We start from the raw sequence: 25401 nt of genomic DNA, 5'->3' as shown, positions 1-25401 counted from the left end.
TTCAGAATCTTCTCTTCATTCCTTTTTTTTTTTAAGCTTTGTAAACTTGTTACTCCATGTGAATTGTGTTAGTTGCAATTTGTGTGTTCTGTTAAAAAACGCTTATGCACGCAATCATGAAATTTATAAAGAAAAGAGAAGTTTATCTTGGAAACAAATACCTCTTGAAGCTATTTTTTTGTTATTTTGGTTTTTTTTTTAGGAGCATTAGCAACTAAGGCCATATTGCTCCGGAATATGCGGTGGTCATTCCCTGACCTTTCCGCATCCTCCACCTCTTGAAGCATTTCTGAAGACAACGACTCCTTGTACAACAAACCAACGAGTGCCGATCCAATAACGAGTGATCAACGAGTGTGCATATAGTTGATGATGATGAAGAATAAACATTCTTTAACATTTGTAAGTCATAAATAATTTCACTATTATTATAATTTGCTTGATTTTACAGGCTACGTTTTCATTTCTTTCGATAAATCATTCATTGTTTAAACATAAACTAATTTCATTGTTGAGAACGTAACCCACATTTTTAACCATATGTGTACGGGAAATAAATTCCCACTTTACGAGCACGCGCTAGGAACAAATTAACTCATAAAGTCGAGAACTACCTGTAACTGCAAAATAAATCAGGTGTGAGCTAAATTAAGTAAAATGTAAACTAAATTATTCAAACATTAAAAATTTATTTGATAAATGATTTTAAAACTGGACTACTTTTGGGACTAATATTTTGGGAATACTTTAAACATTTTAAAGTCAATCAATTAAATGGCCTATTTAGACAGCAGAGTATATCCTAATTAATTCAATATCGAGTTATTTGAAATGTTTTCAATGAGTAGTAGTAGTGGTGGTGGTGGAAAATAATGCAAGAAAGCATGCTTTTAGCATCATCCAAAAAAAAAAAAAAAAAACCTACACCCATCCATATCCATCCAACAATTTGTCTAGTTCTTCCTTGAATTTATTCAAATCACCTACTTCCACAACAAATGGAAGCCTGTTCCAACAATCAAACACCCACTGACTGAAGGCAAACTTACACATAAACATGATATTTCAGGTTGGTATTTACTCTTACCTGGTTAACAACAAGGTTATATGTATGTTAGTATGGATAATTTGAAATTACAAGTACATTCAGAGCTAAATTGGGTCCCACAACTTGTGAGCAGCTTGTCTGATTCATAAAAAAAAAAAAAAAAAAAAAACACACACACCCCGAAACCAACTACAGTCAACACCATTATAATGAAATTGAATGGAGTTATAATGAAAATTTGATACTAGTAAACAGCATCATTATATGATATTTGTCACCTTTAAAGTTTACATTTCTATCTGTTTCCCTAAGAAATGCATCCACTGTCTTTCATTTAGCACTGTTACTTATTCAATAAACTTTGTAATTTAGCATGAGCTGCTCCTACCAATTACAGCTTTGTAATTGGTAGGAGCTGGTCACAGAGTGCTTGTGTGAACTAGTGACCAGTTTGATGTTACTTTAAGAAGAGCCAAGAGTAAAATACTCTGTGTTGGTACAGCTGGCAAAGTGTACATTTGAGTGCAATTGTGAAATTTTATCTTGGTTACATCAGATCTATTTTTTGCATGGATAAATTGATTTGCTATTTAAGAAGAGATTAACCATGGAAGCTGCTTCAGAAGATTTCCTCCAATTTTCAATACTACTTTGCTAAGCCGAGTTAAAAGACAAAAAATATAAAAATTTTATCACATAACTCCATGTTCAAATTGGACAATTCTAATATATATATATAGATAGTATGAATCAGAGCTGTAATACTCAATATGTTCTACGTTGATAATAATATTAGTAAATTAATAAGAGGAGTTTACCTCAATATAGTATGTGGAACACTTCCGTATGATACCCTCCAGAAATTAAAACGGAAAAAACGAAAAAATCGACAACTTACCGGTCCATTAAAGTAAAATATAAATAATTAAAGTAAAATATAAATAATCAATTTAACACAATTCAAAATCAATTCAAAACAATTAAAATTCAAATTAACGCAATTAAAAGAATAACGAAAATATTCAAAACGATCTTCCTTCCTGAAGCTGACAATGCTTTTCGACCGACTGTCGTGATCACAGGAATGAAAATCACCGAATCAGGCTAAACCTGCAACTTAAATAGTGATTATGTGTCTTCGCGCATGCGCGTAAAGGTCCACGCATCGGAGATCAAATATGGCCGCCGAACATTAACAGAATTCTCGTGTAATTTAATTTCAATGGTTTCTGCAATTAATAGTCGCGTATAATTACGTTGAACGTTAAGTATTTTGGCCTCGTTAAATAAAAAAGTATGTTTTTCGTTAATGGCATGAAAGGCTAATTCTGACGCTGCTGAACGAGAAGCACGAACTGAGGCTTCGTGTTGATTTACACGAATATTAAGAGAAAACCGCGTCGAACCCTGATAAGACGAGTCGCAATCACCGCAAGAAATGTTGTATACTAGATCATTAATTTGTGTTGCGAACGCGGAAAGAACCGAGCGATTGTTCAGTATAGTGTGTAACTTCCGTATAGGCCTAGCTATAATTTTAAATTCGGTATCTTTAAAGAATCTGTTAAGCTGTTTGTGCCACTGTTCAACGTATGGGACAGAAATAAAGTATTTTTTGATATTACTATTGTTGATTGGTGCAGTATTTTGTATCCTATCCTTAGCTTGTACCCTAATTCGATTTATTGTGTTAATGGGATAACCCCTGTTCAAGAATCTGCTAGTTAATATTTGTATTTCTGAGTCCAAAGCAGAATCCGTCGTTGAATATTTATAGGCATTTAGAAATTGATTAAAGATAATCGATCTTTTGTAGGTGAACGGGTGGTAGCTATTATAATGTAGAAGCATACCGGTGTTTGTGGGTTTTCGATAGATGCTAAATTGTATTTTGTTCGAGTCCCGGGTAAGCGTGAAATTTAGAAAGTTTAATGATTTAGTATCCGTATCTTCCCTTTCCAATGTAAATTTGAGTCTAGAATGAATATTATTAAACGAATGTAAAATGTCTTGGATAGTACTACTATCGGTAATAACTAGAACATCGTCTAAATACCTCCCATAGTATGTGATACGGGGACGAAAAGGTGTCAAATGTATCTGCTCAATCGTTGAGAGATAGATCTCTGACATTAAGCCACTCAGGCTCAAACCCATTGGTAATCCAAAAATTTGTTTGTACACCTTGTCTCGAAAGGTGATGTAGTTAGCCTCAACTAATAGTTTAATTAAGTGAAAAATTTCCTTAATAGGCAGCTTCGTATAATTAATCGGTGTCGAGTTTTTATTTAACATATCCCAAATAATATCTAATGCGTATTCAACGTTTACATTCGTATATAATGAGGTAACATCTAATGAGAATAAATTGTCATTGTCGCCGAGTCTACAGTCTTTAAGATTATTAAATAATGTATCGTAATTCTTAATCCCAAATTGTATAACCTGTCTAAAAGGTTTTATAATGTTATATACATATGTGGCTAAGGCTGAAAATGCCGAGTTCCTGTAGGAAACAATAGGTCGAATCGGAAATCCAGGCTTGTGTAATTTTACCTGACCAAAAAGTGCAGGAATATTGTATGTTCTGGACTTCAATTCCTTCAACTTGGAATTTGCCTGATTTAGCCTGATTCGGTGATTTTCATTCCTGTGATCACGACAGTCGGTCGAAAAGCATTGTCAGCTTCAGGAAGGAAGATCGTTTTGAATATTTTCGTTATTCTTTTAATTGCCTTAATTTGAATTTTAATTGTTTTGAATTGATTTTGAATTGTGTTAAATTGATTATTTATATTTTACTTTAATTATTTATATTTTACTTTAATGGACCGGTAAGTTGTCGATTTTTTCGTTTTTTCTGTTTTAATTTCTGGAGGGTATCATACGGAAGTGTTCCACATACTATATTGAGGTAAACTCCTCTTATTAATTTACTAATATATATATATATATATATGTGTGTGTGTGTGTGTGTGTGTGTGTGTGTTATGACCGAAGTGATTAATTGGGCATTATTATACTGCCCAGATACTATATATAAGGACTGGAGATATTGGGCAGAGTGATGTTTGTTGTTGTTGTTTGTTATTTGGTTTTTAAGAGCATTAGCAACTAAGGCCATATTGCTCCGGGATATGCGGTGGTCATTCCCTGACCTTTCCGCATCCTCCGTATTTGGTGGTGACGGGCTCGAAACCCGGTCTAATCCAGAAGCGTGTGCTACGCACTGCTGCTCCTGCCCACCTGGCTACGGAGGCGCCGGGCAGAGTGATAAATAATGTGTTCATTTATTACTTTGACCAGGCATTATAAATAATGTTTCATGATCTCTGGGCAATATGTGTAGTCCTGTGTAATAGATGTCAATTTAAATACATGTGTCAGTCAGTACGAACTCATAATTAGTGTGCATTTTTGCTCTTGATTTTTTTTGTTTTTTCATAAAATAATATTTAAATATTTAATGAATACCTTCAAAATTTTAAAGATATGGAGCATTCTGTTAGTGATACAAAAAAACGATTTAATAACTGATTATACGAGTCGTTAGCAAATAAACAGTTTTTTGTAAACAATTTGTCTTTGGTTTTCTCTATTCCCGCTCTTTAAAACCGCTTCTGTCCCTATTGGTCCGTTGACTATTAAAGAATGCAAGACCATTAGCTATTAAATAATCACACCACTCAATCAGATGGTGTGTGGTCCTGTGTAGTAGAAGTGAGATGTCCGTTTAAATGCATGTGTCGATCAGTATGAACTCATAATTAGTGTGCATTTTTGCTCTTGATTTTGTTTTGTGAAATAATATTTAAATTTTTCACGAATACCGTCAAAATTTTAAAGATGCAGAGCTTTCTGCAAGTGATACAAAAAACTGATTCAATAACCGATTATATGAGTCGTTAGTGAATAAACACTATAACACCCAAATTCTTACCAAATCCGAATACTTTAATCTCGTCAAATGCCATCAAAGTCATATATATATATATATATATATATATATATATATATGTTATGGACCAAGTATATATGTTATGGACCAAGTGATTAATTGGGCATTATTCATACTGCCCGGGCACTATATATAAGGACTGGAGATATTGGGCAGAGTGATAAATAATGCATTAATTTATTACACTTTGACCAGACACTATAAATAATGTTTCCTGATCTCCGGGCAATGTGATATCCTATAAAGTTACAAAATATTTTTCAACGATTTTAACTAACTATGTTGGTCTGAAGGTTTGTTGCCTTCAGTAAAGATTATGTGCGCTAATTAACAATGAAACAAACTATAAACTCTTAACATATTAAACAGCTATTTGTTCTGAAAAATCATCTGAAAAATTCAAGTATGATATTTTGAATATTCAAACAAAAAAAACAACACCTTCTAATCCAGTATTTTTTTTTAATTTTATATAGAATTTGTTTTAGAAAATTGTATATAAATAAAACATTATCCTAACATTAAATTAACAAGCCTTCTTAAAATGAACACAAAAATAATACATAACAGCATTGAACAAAACAGCTTTAGTTACAAACAAAAAATCAAAAGCAAAATGAATTAAAAACAAATAAAGCTAATTTTTATTTTTAATGAACCGAGAAATTTGTCATATCATTTTTCCTATTTGTTCGAATAATTGAGACTTTGATGGCATTTGGAATTACATATTTTTTTTATCTTTCCAACATTTACATCTATCAGGATTACAGCCGCCTTTGCGGTTACATTTATTGTAACCTTGCCCTCCTGAAACCAATGACATTCTTGAGCATTCTCTCAGTGAAATTTCCATAATACCAGTATGATGAGGTCTATTTTTCATGATTTGCACAAACTTTAAGCCTTCTGACCATTTGGTGGTATTGTTAGTCTCTAGCTAAGAACTGAGGATGTTCTCGATATCTTGATTTGCCCTTTCTACCAAACCTTGACTCTGTGAATGTCTAAGGTTTTCCATGAACCATTTTAAGTTCGTCCCACATACTGCACATTTCCTTAATAATTTTGTTGCAAAATTCCCTACCATTAATCACTGTGTAAAATATTTGGCACTCCAAAAATCGTGAATATGTCTAAGAGAACATATGCTACTTTTTCGGCCCTTTTTGTTTTTAAAGGACAAAGCTGTACAAATTTTGTTAGATCTTGATAAATGAGAATAAATTTATATTCTCCATCTCCTTGACTTTGCATGTCTATCAGGTCAACTTGACAACTGGAATTCATTTCATTGCAGATAATTGGCCTTTCTACTAAACCCTTTTTGGAAACCTTCTGTTTCTTTTGACAAATTTCACATAAAGTTAGGTAAATCACAATCATTTCCTACGTTATGTTTTTATACTTTTTATTTAATTCTTTTTCATGCAATTTCTACCACCACGAACGATCGAAATATGAGTTTTGTGAAGTATTTGAAATGTCTCATCTATATGCACATAATATTTAATAGAACAATTACCTTCCTTCACTGGAATAATCAACTTTTCCAAGTCTCCTATAGAGACAACGTCATATCTACGCAAATGTTGGTGTTCTTCAGGTGACTTTGATGATTTTTTAATTTTTGTCTCTTAACTTTTTTGACGAGATTAAAGTATTCGGCTTTGGTAAGAATTTGGGTGTTATAGTGTTTATTCGCTAACACCTAGTATAATCGGTTATTGAATCGGTTTTTCGTATCACTTGCAGAAAGCTCTGCATCTTTAAAATTTTGAGGGTATTCGTGAAAATATTATTTCATGACAAAACAAAATAAAGAGCAAAAACAAACACTAATTATGAGTTCGTACTGGCCGACACGTGCATTTAAACGGCCATCTCACTTTTACTACACAGGACCACACACCATCTGATTGAATGGCATGATTATTTAATAGCTAACAGTCTCGCATTCTTTAATAGTCAACGGACCAATAGAGACAGAAGCAGTTTTAAAGAGCGGGAATAGAAATTGTTATGTTTGTTATTTGGTTTTTAGGAGCATTAGCAACTAAGGCCATATTGCTCTGGGAATATGCGGTGGTCATTCCCTTGACCTTTCCGCATCCTCCGTATTTGGTGGTGACGGGCTCGAACCCCGGTCTAATCAAGAAGTGTGTGCTACGCACTGCTGCTCCTTCCCACCATGGGAATAGAGAAAACCAAAGACAAATTATTTACAAAAAACTGTTTTTATTCACTAACGACCCATATAATCGGTTATTGAATTGGTTTTTCGTATCACTTGCAGAATGCTCCATATCTTTAAAATTTTGAGGGTATTCGTCAAATATTTAAATATTATTTCATGAAAAAACAAAAAATCAAGAGCAAAAACGCACACTGATTATGAGTTCGTACTGACTGACACACATACATTTAAATGGACATCTCACTTTTACTACACAGGACCACACACATCGCCCGGAGATCATGAAACTATCTATAATGCCCGGTCAAAGTAATAAATTAACACGTTATTATCACTCTGCCCAATATCTCCAGTCCTTATATATAGTGCCTGGGCAGTATGAATAATGCCCAATTAATCACTTTGTACATAACATATATATATATTTTTTTTTTTTTTTTTTTTTTGTGCTTTATTTTAATGTATAGTTGCAAGTAATCTTTTCCTTTCTTTCTATCACCTTCTCTTCTGTAAATTCAGACTTCTTTATGAACACAAACAAATTTAATTCCACACAACCAAAGTAAAATTTCACAATTGTAATCAAACACACATTTTTCAGCTGATCTTAAAGTAAAGTTGGACTGGTCACTAGCTCATGCAAGTTTTGTATGACCAGCTTTACACAGTTTTAATTAAGCAGTTAATGCTAAGTTAAAGTTCACTTAACAAGCAAAAACACTAGAAGAAAGAAATGTCACCAATTTTTGCAAGGATTACAAATATTAAACATCATCCTTAGGTATGAATATTCTCTCTTTAGTAGGTATATAAAATTATACATAATAAACACTCAGATTTCTAGACAAGATCACATATCTCTATTATGGATTACCCTGACTTCTAATCTCTCTTGGCATAAGCACATCACAAATATGCTGCTCACTCTGTACAAATCTGAAATCCACCCTACCATTGAATATTGTTCTTGCATCTGGGGCAGTGCCCCCCAAAACCTCTCTCAGTCTTTTAGACTCCATTCAAAAGAAGGCAGTTAGGTTAATTAATAACTCACCTCTAACAAAGTCTCTCCACTCTTTATCTCATAGACATTCTGTTTCTGCTACATGCCTTTTCTATAGATATTCCCATGGGCACTTTTACTGTCCAACTTCAAACTCATAGAACCAACATTTCTTCTTTCTCTGATTGCAATAACGATACTCATTCCTTCAACTTCCATTTTCTAGAAAACAACCTCCCTTCACATGAATTCCCTGAAAATTACAATTGTTGACATTAGACTTGAATAGTCAAGTCTAATGAAAACAATTGTAATTCACTACTTTTCAAGCTACTGTCAACATAAAGGATACATTGGTCTGAAGGGTCGACGTTTTCTCCTTGAAAACAATCTTGCAAGCTGGGCAAATTTCTTTCGGGACACTGAAAATATAAAAATACACAGTGCAAAAATTTCTGGGGTATAAAAACTTCTGCAGTTCAACTTCATTTACATATTTGCACTGTAACTGACTGTGTGCATTAAATAAGCTATAAAAATATGCAAGCACTTCTTGCTCTAATATATTAAGCAAATAAATTACTATTATAATGCAGTTTTTTCCACTGAAAATCTGAGCGCGCTCTCTCTCTCTCTCTCTCTCTCTCTCTCTCTCTCTCTCTCTCTCTCTCTCTCTCTCTCTCTCTCTCTGAAAAACATCACTTAACAATCAACAAGGTATACCCAAAAAAAAAAAAAAAAATATATATATGTATATTTTTTTTTTTTACACACACACACACACACACACACACACACTTTTTTTAAAGCAGATATTTCCTTATTTCCACATACAAACATTCTTACATGTTCATTCCTGCCAAGGCATTCACAATATGTTTTCCCATTGACATCTTCACACTGTCTTGTTTTGGTTGGTGTTGTGTGGAGATGCACAAAGAATGAGCGAACATTAAATTTTACTGAAAACTGGCCAAAAGTACCACAAAGACACATAATATGTTGCAATAAACTTGCATTAATGAATCTTTATTACATTCTCATACTTTTAAGGGGTACCGATATTTTCAAGGAGGAGGAGTGGGTCAGGGTATTGAAGATGATCCTAAATTGGATCACTCTTATTGTATAGTTGGATGAAAACACACTGCAAGGGTTCAGGAATTTCTACAGCATGATCACACCCTAACAGTTCTGATATTAGCAGAAAAGTTGAATATAAACAAAAAAATCTGTTGCTGAATTCTGATTGAGAATTTAGAAAAAAAATTGTGTGCAAGGTTGCAAGAAAAAATAAAACTGTCTGCAACGTACCAACTTTCTGCAAACTGCACTTACTAACAACACCATTATTGTTGGAGATGACAGCTAATGCTTCTAATTATCATCAGCTGTTTTGAATCCACTGCAGGATGAAGGCCTCTCCAGCAACTTTCCAGTTTCTTCTGTTTTGTGCAATGGCCATCCATTTACTACCTACGATCTAGTGAATTTCATCTGTCTATCTGTTGCTGTCTTCCAGGTTTTCTTTTAGCTCCTCTTGGGTACCATTCTGTTATTTTCTTAGTCCATTTGTCATCGTGTCTTCGAGCTATGTGTCTTGTCCAAGTCCATTTCAGTTCTTTATTTTTGATAAGAATGTCCTTTACTTGAGTTTGCTCCCTAATCCAGGAGGATATTTTGAATATAATATAATTCGTTCCATTCTTTGCTGTGTAGTTTTCAGCTTCTCTCCCCTTCTTTTGGTGAGTGCCCAAGTTTCACTTCCATAAGTCATGGTGGGGAGTATACATTGGTTCATTATTTTACATTTCAGACAAATTGAGATATTGTTCCTCAGTATGGAACTATATTTCCTGAATGCTATCCATCCAAAATTTATCCTTCTCTTGACTTTCAGCCATTTATCATTATTACAGCTAATGGCTTATCCCAGATAAGTATATAAATCAACCTTTTCAATTACTGCTCCTTCAATGATTACATCCCTTTCTGTGGTATACTTGTTCATTATTACTTTTGTTTTAGCCATATTCATCAATACTCTGCATAACTGATTAAGATTTTCCTCTAATTCTTTGGGATCATGGCTTATGATCACAGTGTCATCTGCAAATCGTAAATGGTTTAGATACTCCCCGTTCACATTGGCTCCTTTCTGCAACCAGTCTAATCTGAAAGCTTCCTCAAGAGCAACAGTAAACAACTTCGGAGATATTGTGTTCTCCTTGTCGAACTCCTTTTCCAATTTTAAATTTGCTACTGTCTTTGTCTAGTCTAATACAGGTGGTAGTGTTCTCATATATTTTCTTCAAAATCATAATGTATGGGATGTATGTGCCCAAAACATTGCCTTATGCTGTATGGAGTCAAATGCCTTTTCATAATCCACAAATTCCAGGCATAATGGTGTTTTATATTCATTTGTTTTCTCCATTAATTGCACTATTTCATGAAGGTAATCCATAGTTGAGAATCCTGTCCTAAAGCCAGCTTGCTCTTTTGGTTGATTCTCATCAAGTATTCTTTCTAATCTGTTAGTAATGACCCTTGTGAACAACTTGTAGATGTGGGACAACAAGCCAATCTATGGTTTCCAATTTCTGATTTATCTCCTTTCTTATGCAGCAAAATTATGATTGCATTATTTCACTCTTTAGGCGTCATGCCTTTCCTAATGTATTTTGTGAGAGTCTTGCCAGTGTCTGTGTCATGTGCCTAATGTATTTTGTGAGAGTCTTGCCAGTGTCTATGTAAAACCTTCTAATTTTGACAACTCTACAGTAACTTCATCTTCACACGGGGCTTTCTGATTATTCATTTTCTTCAAATGTAAATGTGCTTCTAATGTAATCAGAGTAATAATGAAAAAAAAAAAAAAAAAAGCAGGCATGAATACAACGGGAAAACAAACTGCATGCACCCTAACAGAATGAGCATGTACGAATTTTCATGGGGTAGGGAACTGAGTCTGCTTCATACATACACACACAAAAGAAATTCTGAGTTACTATTGATCATTTAAAAAAAATATATATCAGTCCTGGAACTTCTGGACATACCATGTATAAGACTAATTCTAGTTTATAATAGTTTGTAAATTTTTCATGTTTAGGGTTGGATTAACAAATAGGATGCTATATATCTTTAGGTATATAGCAATCTACAGATAGGTATATATGCTATATATCCTCAGGTACTCAATTCCATACCAAGGTATGCTAACTCATGTAGTATTCCTCAATATATTTGAATATTCAAAATATATTGAAGAATACTATAAGCACATATACTCTGATTTCCAAAAAAAAACTTAAGCCACACTTATTCTGTATCTATTTTCCTAATATGAAATGTACACATCAACGCATACCCAAAAAATGGCAAGGATTTCATTTACTGTATGAATAACATGGCCTAACTCCACAGGGAATCACAGCCTATCCATCAATTAGTTTATAAGAAAGCAGGAAGGAAAGTGAGTTTATTTCTTGCTCAATGAGCCAACAAGTTATGCAACACTGCCAATGCATTAGGAATGTCTGAAAAGAATCACTCAGCTGAATGTTTATGATAGAAAGTTATTGAAAGGCTATTGGTTTTAAGCAGATACTACCAGGTGGCTAAATGTTAATTGTTTATGGTAATAAGTGATCAACATTTAGTTAGTGGCAAGGTAAGTTTTGGCTAAAAAATTTAATCCTCTCAGACATGCCTACACCTGTAAGGTATTCAACGTAACAGAAAAGCGGTTAGGCCAAATTCATGTTTGGTTTAATATATATTCTTTCATACCTTTTTTTTTTTTATATATATACACTGTAGTATTCTTCTTCTTTGCTTATAGAAACCAAGTACCTTGCCTCTATCTTCTTCAACAGTAGCAAAAATTAACTTTTGGAAAGTGTCAGTGTGTATGTCAGGGTTTCTTTACTAGAATTAGCTAGTATGTAAAATATTGTTCTTCCTTCAAACATCCAAAATATAGCTTTTGAGATTGGCAGAAAGTTTACAGATTCATTGATCATACCTTCTTTATAAAGAAAACATTTCACAAATAAAACCAGATAAATCCAGCACAACTATGTGATCCTGTAAAAAAATTATTATGATATAAGTTTTGCATCTTTTCTTATTCTGCTGTGAGTAATTAAGATTAATTCTTTACTGAAAATTCTTATTGGTTTATTTACTAAACCTTCCCTCTTTAGCACTCTGTACCCATAACAAATAACTAGGCAACCAGCTATTAAGCACCTTAAACAACCATATAATTGAAGGATATTGTGTCACATGTCATGTGTAAACTGCCTTCTGTTTTACAATTACAGCAGCCAATTTGTTTTGATGCATCAAAGAAAAAATAGTTTAATATTAAATTTTTGCTTAAAATACAATATGACAAGGTTACAATATCAGAATTCAGAAAAGGCATGACCAAAGATAAGTACAGTCTATTTTTATGACATTTTCTCTGCTCTTAGAACTTGAACCTTATATTGCAATGATGGCATGTAGCAGCAGTTACAAGCCAAAACAATGTGTTTATTTACTAACAGTTATGATCAATCTCTTTTTCTCTCTAACCTTAGAAATTATTCATCTGTAAGCAATAATTATTACATAAATGAATATTTCAATGTAGGGACTCTTAGGGACTTCTACATTACACACATAAAAACAATTATAAACACCAAATATAAGATTTTTTTTTTTTTTTTTTTTTTTTATGAAAACCCCAAACACGAAGGGTATCAAAACCTATAGTACTTAGTACCGTGCATGGGTTGAAGGACAAGTATGGGGGGAGGGGGATGCCGGAAACTTTGCTCTAGAGACTAAACGTGGGTTTCACCACTTCAAGCCTCCAATAAGCAAAGTGGTGGTATTTCACCGGCTGATGAAAGTCATCTACCACCTATTTTACTCAGCTCTACAGTTTTTCATCTTTAGAAATTAATCTTATTGCATTTCCAAAATCAAACTGACATTAAGAGAGCATATTGAGCCATTAAGGCTAATTATAAGGACATCACTGAACTCTGGAGATGATTCCCTTGGATTGAAGATGTGCTAACATAATGTCAATATATAAAGGTAGTGCCTTTATATATTGGCATAAAGAATAAATACTGACCAATCAGTCTGACTTCAGTGATAGGGAAAAATCATGGAATTGATGATCAAAGTACAAGATCATTGGGATAAAGATGGAATTTTTAAGGAAACACAGCATAGTTTTGTAAAGAGAAAATCAGGTTTAACAAGCCTTGTTAACTATTTTGATAGGGTCACTCATGAACTGAATGTACTAAATAATTTCAACATTGTTAATTTGGATTTCAGCAAAGCATATGACTCAATCATACATGAGTGATTACTGTATAAACTGGAAGATGTTGGAATCATGATAAAAATCCTTAGATGGACTGCAGGGTAATAAGGTTGGTCCAATCTGAAGATTCAACCAACATAAGAAGTGAGGTTCCCAAAGGACTGGTAGTGGGACCATTGTTTTTGATTTTCTTAAATGATATTGACCAAGGGATACAGGGTGTAATACCAAAATTTGCAGATGATGTCAAGATTGATAGAGTAGTTAATGATTGGTGCTTCTAAGGATAACTAAGATAGTCTTAAGGGACGGTCAGAAAAAGTGGCAGCTAAGTTTTAATGCAATATCTCACACTTGGGGAACAGCACCCCCAAAATAATTTATACATTTGGTGGGGATGAATTAAAAACAACAAGAGGAAGAAAAGGATTTGGAAATTATAGTTCAGTAGGACATGAAGTTCTCTGACCAGTGTAAGCAGGTGGCCAGGAAAGCCTGTGATGTCTTATCAATGATTTATCAAACAACAGCTTGTAGATATAGGGCGGTCATAATCCCACTGTATAAGGCAATTATAAGATTGCACTTGGAATCCTGTGTCCAAAGATGGACAAGCCACTTGATGAGATCTGTAAGAGAGCACCACTATGAGAAAAGACTTCGAATATGTGGGCTACAGATCTTAGTAACTAGATACTTTAGAGGAGACTTGATTGAAGTGTATAAGACTCTAAGAGGACAAAAAATAAAATGAATGAAAGTGTTTCACTAATATAAAATATGATTCCAGAACTAGGGTCCATAAATTGAAATTACTGGTACAGGTTTAGACTAGACTGCAGGAAGTTTTTTTTTAGCCAGCAATAAATGAAATAAGTTGCCTCTATGTTGCCTCTATCAGTCTCAACTGATAGCCTGGGAAGATTCAAATGTCAGCTGGGTAGGTAGCTATATGAGGAGGGAATCAAATAGGCAGTTTTATTTTATTATTTATTTATTTATTTATTATAGTACAAGGAAGTCTGAGGCTTCCTTACACCATATGACTAATACTAATACTATTACATATTCAAAATATATTAAAATAACCAGCATTATCTAATTATAAATCAAGGAAAATTTAATCCAAGAGAGATCACTGTATCATGTCCATAAACTGTATACACATTTTAAAACTTATCCATCTACAAGAAGTCTCAAGTTATAATTTTGGGACTCAGGATAGATACACTTATGGTTCAAAAGCACCCCCTTTTTCTGACAAAAAGAAAATGATACAAGTAAATAAAGAACTGATGACATAGTCAGAGCTTGAATCCCACCACCTCCAAAAGAAAACCAGCTTTGGGGAGAGGAGATCCAAGATTGTAAAAGTTTCAATAAAGTCCTTTCTATCATAGACAGGAATTGAATCTACATCCCTTCTAATATGTGAAAGTGATAAATGGCTCTTACAGTTATGCATGCTTCAACAAGTGGCTAAGCTATTGATCTCCCTAAAAAAAAAATACTCTTGTCTTCCTACTATCATGCCATGTTTCAGCAATCCTTGCCTTCATAAAGAGTAACACTAGTCTTAACAGTGGAATTGATGAAAATGTAATGTCAAAAATAAAACTCATTTAAGAGCATATTGGAAGTTATACACTTAATTACAAATTAGCACACATACACCACTGCATATTGAAACATTAGTTAGTTAGTTATTTTGGTTTTTAGGAGCATTAGCAACTAAGGCCATATTGCTCCGGGAATATGCGGTGATCATTCCCGCATCCTCCGTATTTAGTGGTGACGGGCTCGAACCCTGGTCTAACCAAGAAGCGTGTGCTATGCACTGCTGCTCCTTCCCACCTGGCTACGGAGGCGACATTGAAACATTAGAAGTTTATTAACTACAGGTTAAGAGAAAGGTAGATAAATTTAATATACTAATGAAATTGAGGAAGAGATGACAGCTAAAAGGGGGGGGGGTTAATAATGTGAAAATTTTAATGACAACTCTCTTGAGACTAAAACATTCAGTTCAAAAAGAGAAAATCTTTATTGCAACTAAATGAACACAATGTACATATACAGATTTAAGTGAAGTTGTAATTGTCCCGCAAAAAACCCCATTGTTGTATTGTTTTATACAGAAAGAATGCCATGAAAAGATTATGATGATACACTAACAACATTACTAACTACCTAGCAGAACTTTTTATATCATACCAAAAGAAAAACAAGTCTAAGGCCTATAAGTATATCAACCTTCTTATACTTGTAGGTATGTAAATCTTACAATTATCATATGCTCTCAAAAATTTTCCAGATTCCGTGTAACCGGACAGTATGTCAATATAACATGCACATAACATAATTTTAGCTTTCCTGTAACTTGTTAGGTATGTCATCAACTCTGACCAATAAACAGGAAAGTAGAGAAGAGTTTTTTTTATATTTTTTTTCCCTTCAGAAATGAAGGGGAAAAAAAAATAACATTTCATATTCAAAATAATCACCATTATCTAATTTATTTCAATTGAAAATAATGTATGTACAAAGAGAGCGAAAAATTATCCTTCCTTACATATATGCAAAATATACTTATTCTCTCTTACATTTGCCCATATTTCGTAGCTTTTCTCTGAAGGCTGCATCAGTGTCATCATTAGCTGCCACATGATGATATGGAATACCAAGGATGCCAGAGGGCATGGGATGTTGATCACCTTCTCCATCTCGAGATGATGTATCTGGAAAAAAACAATAATAAATAAATAAATTTACAAATTTTGTGTAATTAAAGAGAAATTATTTTGTGACAAATGGGCCTGGAGTACTGGGGTCCATAGTTTAACAAATAGATATTTATTTACAGTATACCCAGTATAAAATAAAATAAAATAAAATATTTCAGTAGCTTTCGGAACTCGTGTCCCTTTATCAACTGACAAATTTGAATACATTACAAGCAAAGTGTGGCACGTTACTCATTCGTCATTGTTGTAGCACGGACGTGTGCTGCCTTGCGCCAGTGATCATCCATCAATAAAACGGTTGTCTCCAGGATTGGATGTATACGCATGCCTTTCTGGCGATTTAATGCCTTAGGGTTGTTCATTATGTTTAGTGACTCTAGCCATAGGCGGTGGCGAAAGTGTCGCGCGTGGTCCACTATCTCAAAGTCGCGCTTGGGGTCAAGATCGTGGTTGGTAGCCCAAAAATGTTCTGCAAGCGCGGACTGGTCAGTTTCGGCAAGCCGGATTGCTCTGTCGTGTTCCGTGAGGCGATCCTGGAGACGTCTCGATGTCTCACCTACGTAGCAACTGTTACAGGCCCTACAGGTGATACGGTACACTACATTGCTGCGTAAGACAGGTGTGACAGGGGTCTTCACACTGGTGGTGCGGTCAATTCACCAACTACGGGTCCGGCCACGCTCCAAGCCATCTCAATAGCACTGCCCGCACCCTGTTCTCCAGGGCCTGGAGCCATTCCAGCACCGACACAATTAGACGTAACGAGATCTCCCGTGTGAAGGCGGACCTAACCAGATGCGGTTATCCATCCCATGTACTAAACAGATGCTTGTTACAGGCACAAGAACTTACTTCCAACCCAAGACCTCCGAAGCAAGTCGGCATATCATCCGCCTACATTCCGTACTATCCAGGAGTGTCAGGACGTATCTCGAAGATCCTGAGAAGTTACAACATCAAATGTGTACAATTACCAGGTAGGAACCTACGTTCACTTGTCTCCAGTGTGAAGACCCCTGTCACACCTGTCTTACGCAGCAATGTAGTGTACCGTATCACCTGTAGGGCCTGTAACAGTTGCTACGTAGGTGAGACATCGAGACGTGTCTCCAGGATCGCCTCACGGAACACGACAGAGCAATCCGGCTTGCCGAAACTGACCAGTCCGCGCTTGCAGAACATTTTTGGGCTACCAACCACGATCTTGACCCCAAGCGCGACTTTGAGATAGTGGACCACGCGCGACACTTTCGCCACCGCCTATGGCTAGAGTCACTAAACATAATGAACAACCCTAAGGCATTAAATCGCCAGAAAGGCATGCGTATACATCCAATCCTGGAGACAACCGTTTTATTGATGGATGATCACTGGCGCAAGGCAGCACACGTCCGTGCTACAACAATGACGAATGAGTAACGTGCCACACTTTGCTTGTAATGTATTCAAATTTGTCAGTTGATAAAGGGACACGAGTTCCGAAAGCTACTGAAATATTTTATTTTATTTTATTTTATACTGGGTATACTGTAAATAAATATCTATTTGTTAGAAATTATTTTTTAACTCATATTTATATATGATAGAATCAATGACAATATTAATTTATTAAATTTTTATTTTATATACAGCATGGTACTGATTATCCACTGTTTATATGGGAGAGAGCTAAGTGAGCAATCAATTTTGGATGACATTCAGTCTTTCTACCATATAGATAATGACTATCAAGCTATCAATTAATAAAAAAAAGTGTTATATAATGCTGAAAAGTATAATTACTGAACTTCCACCGCATGTAATGCACACTACCATAGTATCAGTATTAGCCATATAGTTAAGGATGTCAAAGGTTTCTGCCAGCAATGGTATCTGCACTGGCCAAAAAAAAAAAAAAAAAAAAAAGTAGATAAGAAAATACAAATTATGCACTTCCTTCCTCGCATAGTTAACTATCCAGTTGACCTTTGAATTTCTTCAAACTGACAGCCTGAACTAACTGCAGAGGCAACTTGTTTCAGTAATCAATGACTCACTGGGTAAAAGAAAACTTCTTACAATCTAGACTAAACTTCTTCACCTGTAATTTGAATTTATGGCCCCTAGTTGTGGAATTATTTATAACAGTGAAAATTCTGCCTTCAATCATTTTACTAACCCCTCTCAGAACCTTATAAACCTCTAAGGTGCCTTGTTGGCAAGCTCTATAAGCCCACATAATCAAAGTCTTTCCTCATACGGTTGCCCCCTTTTGCTGATCTCACCATGCAAGTTGTCCATCTTGGACCTTCTCAAGAAGCTCGATGTCCTTTTACAGATGAGGTTTCCATAGTTGGAAATCTATAAATAGACTTTGTAGTGATAATTCAAAGCAATCTAAAATATGTGACTTGTATGTATATTAATTAAGCTATGTATGTAAGCATAGATTTATTTTTATTTTGCTAACCTGTGGATTAAGCTATGTATGTAGGCATAAATTTATTTTGCTAACCTGTGGATTAAGCTATGTATGTAAGCATAAATTTATTTTTATTTTGCTAACCTGTGGATTAAGCTATATATGTAAGTATAACATGTTTGTTTTGCTAACCAGTAGATAATATTCTTCCAATTTTCACATATCATTTAATTTTGTTAATTGTTAAAGTAATAAAGTGTAAATTTATATCTTAATTTTTATTTTTCTAGCCTTTGGATAATATTCTTCTGATTTTCACTTATTACAATTGCCATTTAACAGAATCAAAATTCAATTTACAGAAGTGATGACATTAAGCAGTGCCTATACTGTATTTATCTGTACAAATTTATGCTTTTATTTGCACAAGTAAACAGCAGCATGCTTATGTTTCTCCTTATGTAACAGCGCTATTTATTTGAAGTGCAAGATTATGGCGATTTGTGGTCATTAGCTTTACAACAAAACTGATGTATTTCAGAGAAAGAGCTTGATGTGCACTTCTAAAAGCCAACTTAGTTTCCCTTTATTTACATATACACTACACATTTGCCAACTAATGTGCATTAATGTGTCATAGCTTTCACATGCAAAAAGTTTTTGCCCTAAATTTCCTTCAGTTTTGGTCTAATTCCTGGGGGGGGGGAGCCTGACATAGCAAAGTGGTCAGGAGTGAGAGGACAGTAGTCAAACTACTTAAATGTTGTTCTCCAGATTATTCTCCACTCAAGACGGATTAAACTTTCTTTGCAGAAATAACAATTATTACTTTCTCTGAATCAAAAAACCTAGGCTTGCACTTTTATTCACAGTGTTACTTTTGTTTTGAGCAACAACTCAGTACAAATCTCAAATACATTATAACACAGAATACCATTTCTATATCTGGGGGTGTTCCCAAAATCTCAGACTCCATCCAAAAGTTTGTTCGTGTTTTCTCTCACTCACTCTCACACTCTCTCTCTCTCTCTCTCTCTCTCTCTCTCTCTCTCTCTCTCTCTCTCTCTCTCTCTCACACATACATTCAGTTAGTTTCTATTGCAAACCTTTTCTACTGATATTTCCACAAGCATTGCGGTTCTGAATTACCATCTATAGACTGCCACTTATTTATGCTATTTATCTGTGCAACAAAAAGCATATTTTATTGATCTAAACCAGTAAGAAAACACACTGCAACCAGTCAGCATCTGGTCATAGCTCTACTCCAAGTACAAACTTTTATTCTTTTTTCATTCCTCCTCTCAACTTCAATTTTATCGAGCAATTTCCTTTGTATATTAAGTAATTCTTGAAAATTACTACTTAAAGAAATTCAACCCCAACAAGTGTCACCTTGAGAGCTCAAAAAACATCACTACCAACTATTAACTTTGATAAGTAGCCGGCTGTGATGTTTGATTGGCAGAAATCCCACGGTGTGTATTTAAGTAATATACTTGATTTAAAAGCAACAGCTTCGATAGAAATCCCTTGAGAAAAACATTTTATATGGAGATGATTTTTTAGATTGAACTCCATTTTTTTTTCTTTTTCAAGATAACATACATCTAATAATATTAAAAAAAACTTTGTTCATATGCTGGCATGACCACCAGGTCAGAGGAGTTTACAACAGATCATGAACACAATCATTAACTATATTTAGCAGACATGTGGGCTTAGACCATTATAAACTCAAAGAGAGTATACTACTGCACTCTTGCTTTGACCACTCAGCTATGTCAGGCTACACCTTTCATCTAAAATACATACTTTCAATCAACATAGATGTTGATTAAATGTACTGAAGATTTATCAATAATTTTTATTTTAATTCTACTGATAAAAAATGTAAAATGAATATGGGCATGTCATGAACGTTTTTATCTATCTGAATTTTATTGAAATTAAACCATATACAGAATATCAAAAATCAATTTAAAAAAAAAAATTATAACCTGCATTAGTTTATAAGCACTCATAAAAGCCCCAAGAATCATTTTGTAGACATCAATTAATATGCAAACCCTTGCTATGCTTTGTCCAATGGCTTCTTGCATGATAGATAAGTTATAGAATTCCAAAACTTACTTTGATTATTATTAAAGTCATCCTTATAATCTAAAGTAGTTATGTTTCAGTAAACTGAAATTAATATACATACCACTATGATGAGATGATGTGGAGTGTGATGGAAGACCAGAATTTGCATCTGCAAAATAATAAAACTTCAAGTTTTTACAAGATATATCACTCTAAATGTTAAGATTATTTAATTGGATGTGTTGCATTATGGTGTTCAAAAAATAAAAACAGCTGATAATTGGAATGACTAAATACAAAGCATGAACTAACTTGTATACAAAGTCAACAAACAATAATGCTCTACTTTGAACTGTCAATATTATTTAAGAATTTTATTTTCAGAAATCATTTGGTGTCATAGAAAATGTAAAATTTGCTATTTAAAACTTGGCTTGTGAAAATTTGTAGTCCCCTGTCACAAATTATCTTAAGAAATTGTGAAAAACAATGGCATACACTACCGAGCAATATTTGAAAATGCTTTATCAGAGCGAAGATGCTATTGAGGCAGCACAAGTTTTCAGTAAGATTTGACAGAAGAGAATGTTCAAAAAAAATTACTAACAGAACAAGTGAAGCATCACCTGTTCAGATGATGCTGTACGACTTAAAAAAATAATAGCAACTTAGACAGAACCATAAAAAATGGTAATTGTCTATGGTTGAACTTAAGTCCAAGCCTCAATACAGTGTACTTGACCTTGGTCCTCAGTAGAAGCAGAATGATCTGCACAATCAAAAATCAAATGCAATAAAGCAAAACACTTTTACTTGATTTCAACTACTGCACTGAAACACCCCCTGCAATCATTTAGTACTATCCCTATTAAACAGAATTCAAATAATGCCCAAGGACATCAATTTCTCTTATGAAGATTAAAATCCTTCCCAACACTTCTCTTCAGAAATGTCAAACAATAATTGTGGTCACTACCTAATAGTTACTTAATGCAAAAATTCTCAATATCATTTGAATACTTGTTGAAAATGTTATCAAGAATATTGTTCCCTGTGCAATATCTCTAATATGTTAATATAAGCAGTCATCTAATCAATCAAGAAACATATTGCTGCTTAAAAGTAACCTACCCACCAGTCTATATTCAAAAATCAATTTCCACAATAAGACATTCATATCTGCTTGCCAACTACAACTAACTGTATAAATTGTTATATTCATCACACTCATTTGGTCTTCAGCACACCGCCTATCCCATTTTTATTTGCATGACTATTGTCACACCAGACAGGCTATATATATTAACAGTTCTCATCCACTGGAATGAAACTCTTTTTGAATCAATGCATTTTGCAATTAAAAGCATATTGCTTTCTCCCCCTTATCGTTTCTGCCTTTTCAATATACATCATATTTATCATATGCAGAATCCAGTATATCAAAATGGCACCACATTTCTGACATGTCCATTATGGTGGCATTAGTTGATTTAATCAGTACTACAAATTTATAAACTACCATATTTCCCCATGTATAAGACGCACCCTTTTTCGAAAAATTTGGGGTCTAAAAACTGGGTGCGTCTTATACAGTGGTTGTAGATTTTTTTACTTGCATTTCCCACTTTTTCACGCTTGTTGTCTTTGCACTCATTGTTTTGCACTTGTTACTGGTATATCAGGTTACGTTTTGCCACATTCTGCCCAGAAATGGCTCAGAAAAGATTTTCGTACAGTGCTGAATTCAAGTTAAAAGTGATCCAGTTTGCAAAAGTGAATGGAAATCGTGCTGCTGAACATAAGTTTGGTTCTCCTCCAACTGAGAAAACAATCCGAGACTGGCTACGGGAAGAAGAAACCCTACTGAAAACGCCACGGCAGAAGAAGGCCATAAGAGGCAAGTCGGCAAAATGGCCTGATTTAGAGAGAGAATTGAAGATATGGATTGAAGAGCAGCAAAGGGCGATTGGAATTTCTGTGTCCAAAAAGATGGTTCAGCATGAGGCAAGAATTGCTGATGAAAAAGAAGTTACTGACTTCAAAGGAGGACACAATTGGTGCTTCAGGTTCACGGAATCTGGAATGGACTAAGCACGCATACATGCACCAGACTTGCCCAAAACATGCCTGAAAGCTATGAGCAGAAGGTCCTTGAATTTCATCATTTTGTCATTCAATGTCGGAAGACACATCAATTTGAGTGGTTGGCCCTGGTCCTGTTCCACTTATCACTGTTTCTCTGAATCACTCAACATTACAACTTTCTGTCAGATTAGCACCCTCCACTCTTGATGATCCATCCTTCCAGCCAGATCCATGGGAGCAGGTAAAGCTGTGATGGACCTCTGAGTACCTAATGAGTCCCCTGACTGATCTGTCTCCAAAGTATCAACTCTTTTCCTCGTATGCTCATTCTCATCCATTAAAATGCAAAATTTGATCATTTACTCTTTTAGCATCTAGCAAGCACAAAGGGGTCATCTGTGAACCTATTAATCATGCTAGAGTTAAAGTGAGTCAAAGCCTTGTTTTGCAAAAGCAATAAGACTGTGACTCATAGAAGGACTGCCTGAAGCAATTCTCCTACATCATGCCACTGCAAGTTATGCCTTCCTGAGTCATGCTAATTTTACTGGATTTCATTTTAATGACAAGTTTGACTAAAAAAAAAAAAATTAACTAAATTTAGAAAATATTACAATAGACTACTCTATGATGCAATATATGCTCGATAAAATACTATGTATAATACAATGAAGTACTTCTTAAAACAATAGTTTTAAGATAAAAAAAAATTCAAAACAATAGTTTTAAACACAGAAGTGTGACACTTAGACTAAATTGCAACCTACAGATTCCCAGTATTAACCTAACTTTTGAATTACTGCCCCAATTAACTGTTCTAAAGTACAATATAAAAAAAAAATCTATAAAATAAGCTACAAACTACAATGCTATTTACAGCAAGTTATATGTACATACTTTTATAATTCCTTAAAAAATGACAAGCAACTGTTTTACCCTGCAATGCCAGCAAACCTCAGCTGGTATGCTGACATTGTTTTTGGAAAACAATCCAATTCACAAACATGGAAAATACCCATATAGTCATGGCAATGACCAAACAGATAAACTGAGCAATATGGCATGATGTTTCAGCTGCAAGAACAGTCACACCAATTCAACATTCATGATGGCACATGAATGTTGAATCATTCATGTGCAAGCCCTTCAAAGACCACATTAATTCAAATCTTCAAGGCATGGGCAATTTTTCAAAAAGCTGAGCCAAGACTACATTCGATAAATGTGGTTCTCGATTGCTATGCTGAAGATTTTCACGATAGATGCTTTACAGTTGGGTGATAATGGTCTCTTTATTCACCAGATTTCAATCCATGTAAATATTCCTTATGAAAAATGCATGCAGGAATAATCCATTTTGGCTTCAGAGGTGAAAGCTGAAACAAGTTACCATGGAGAGCATCAGTGAACAAAATATTAGCTGCAGTTATGAAAAATTTCTAAGTTTTTTCAAAAGCTATTGGATGCACTGAGAAAACACATTGGAAATGTTTTAGCATGAATAAAATCTCTTGTGCTTCATGGATATTGTGACAACATTTTAAGTGAAATACAGTCAGTCCTCATATAACACGTGTTTACACTACACAAATTCGATCATACACGATTTATAAATAGGATAGGGGAAACGATATCGTATATAACATGAACCGAATTCGCTTATGCATGATTCGCCTTTGTATTTACAAGAAATGGCAGTCGAATGTGGAATCACCCCAACTGAACGTAACACGATAGGAATGAAGAGAAGATTCTGAAAATGTATTTATCTTTTTTTATATCAGTGAAGGGGAAACAGATTTCACCATAATAAGGTAAAAACCCACATAATTCCAGCTATCGGTATTATCGCAAATGCCATTAGATCGAGTTTACTACCAGTTTATAACAGATTCCACTAGCAGAAACGCAAGTGGAAATTGTTTTTAGTTTTATGGTAGTAACCCCCAGAAATGTGCTTTAGTAAAATGTGAGGTGCTAATAGTGTATCTCTGCCTTTACGGTGTTGTTTATTCAGTTACTAAATGTGAACAGCTTTGTTTATGTGTATCAAGCGTATCTTCTCATTTTGTAATTGTGCTTTATTCCCTAAAAATCAGTAAAATACTTAAAAAGGTGTGAAAAGGAAGCGTCCTGGTAAAGACACTGCAGATTCAGAGAGAAAAAGAAAAGCAATATCGATAAACAGAGGCAGACTGGGTCAAAAATTCTTACCCGGGAAAATTTGTAGTGGCCTCATACTATGGTTTACAGCCAACATCACACTAGCCTCCGGCCCACCTGGATTTCCCCAGTAAGGCTTATGGCCAGTCTGCCTCTGTCAATAGAGAAAAAATATGAAATTGTGAAACGCTTTGAGTGAAATTAAAGACCATGTGATATTGCACGTGCCACAGGCCTAAATGAGGCAACACCGAGAATTAGAAAGAATGCAGAGAAAATAAAAACAACTTTCATAGCAGGAACAACTCAAAATGTAAAATCCATTAAATCAAGACACAAAGAATTGGAAGAGATGGAATGGCTGTCATCTGTTTGGATAGAA

At 34.5% G+C, this 25401-nt stretch overlaps 1 protein-coding gene across 1 annotated transcript in view; it reads right to left on the bottom strand.

Annotated features, from left to right (window-relative positions):
• Positions 1-8542: 8542 nt before the first annotated feature.
• Positions 8543-25401, bottom strand: part of LOC150088855 (CUE domain-containing protein 1-like) — a 53327-nt gene continuing 36468 nt past the window's right edge. Inside the window, exons 4-6 of the mRNA XM_090370344.1 lie at positions 20893-20940; positions 16145-16279; positions 8543-8628 (exon numbers count right to left, since the gene is read on the bottom strand). Coding sequence (XP_090226470.1) covers positions 8543-8628; positions 16145-16279; positions 20893-20940 — 269 coding nt within the window. The remainder of the gene's footprint in view (positions 8629-16144; positions 16280-20892; positions 20941-25401) is intronic.

Source organism: Mastigoproctus giganteus, chromosome 3, assembly GCF_048544385.1.
Source record: "Mastigoproctus giganteus isolate SK-2022 chromosome 3, ASM4854438v1, whole genome shotgun sequence".
NCBI classification, from domain to species: domain Eukaryota; kingdom Metazoa; phylum Arthropoda; class Arachnida; order Uropygi; family Thelyphonidae; genus Mastigoproctus; species Mastigoproctus giganteus.
This window is presented reverse-complemented; position numbering and strand designations above follow the sequence as displayed.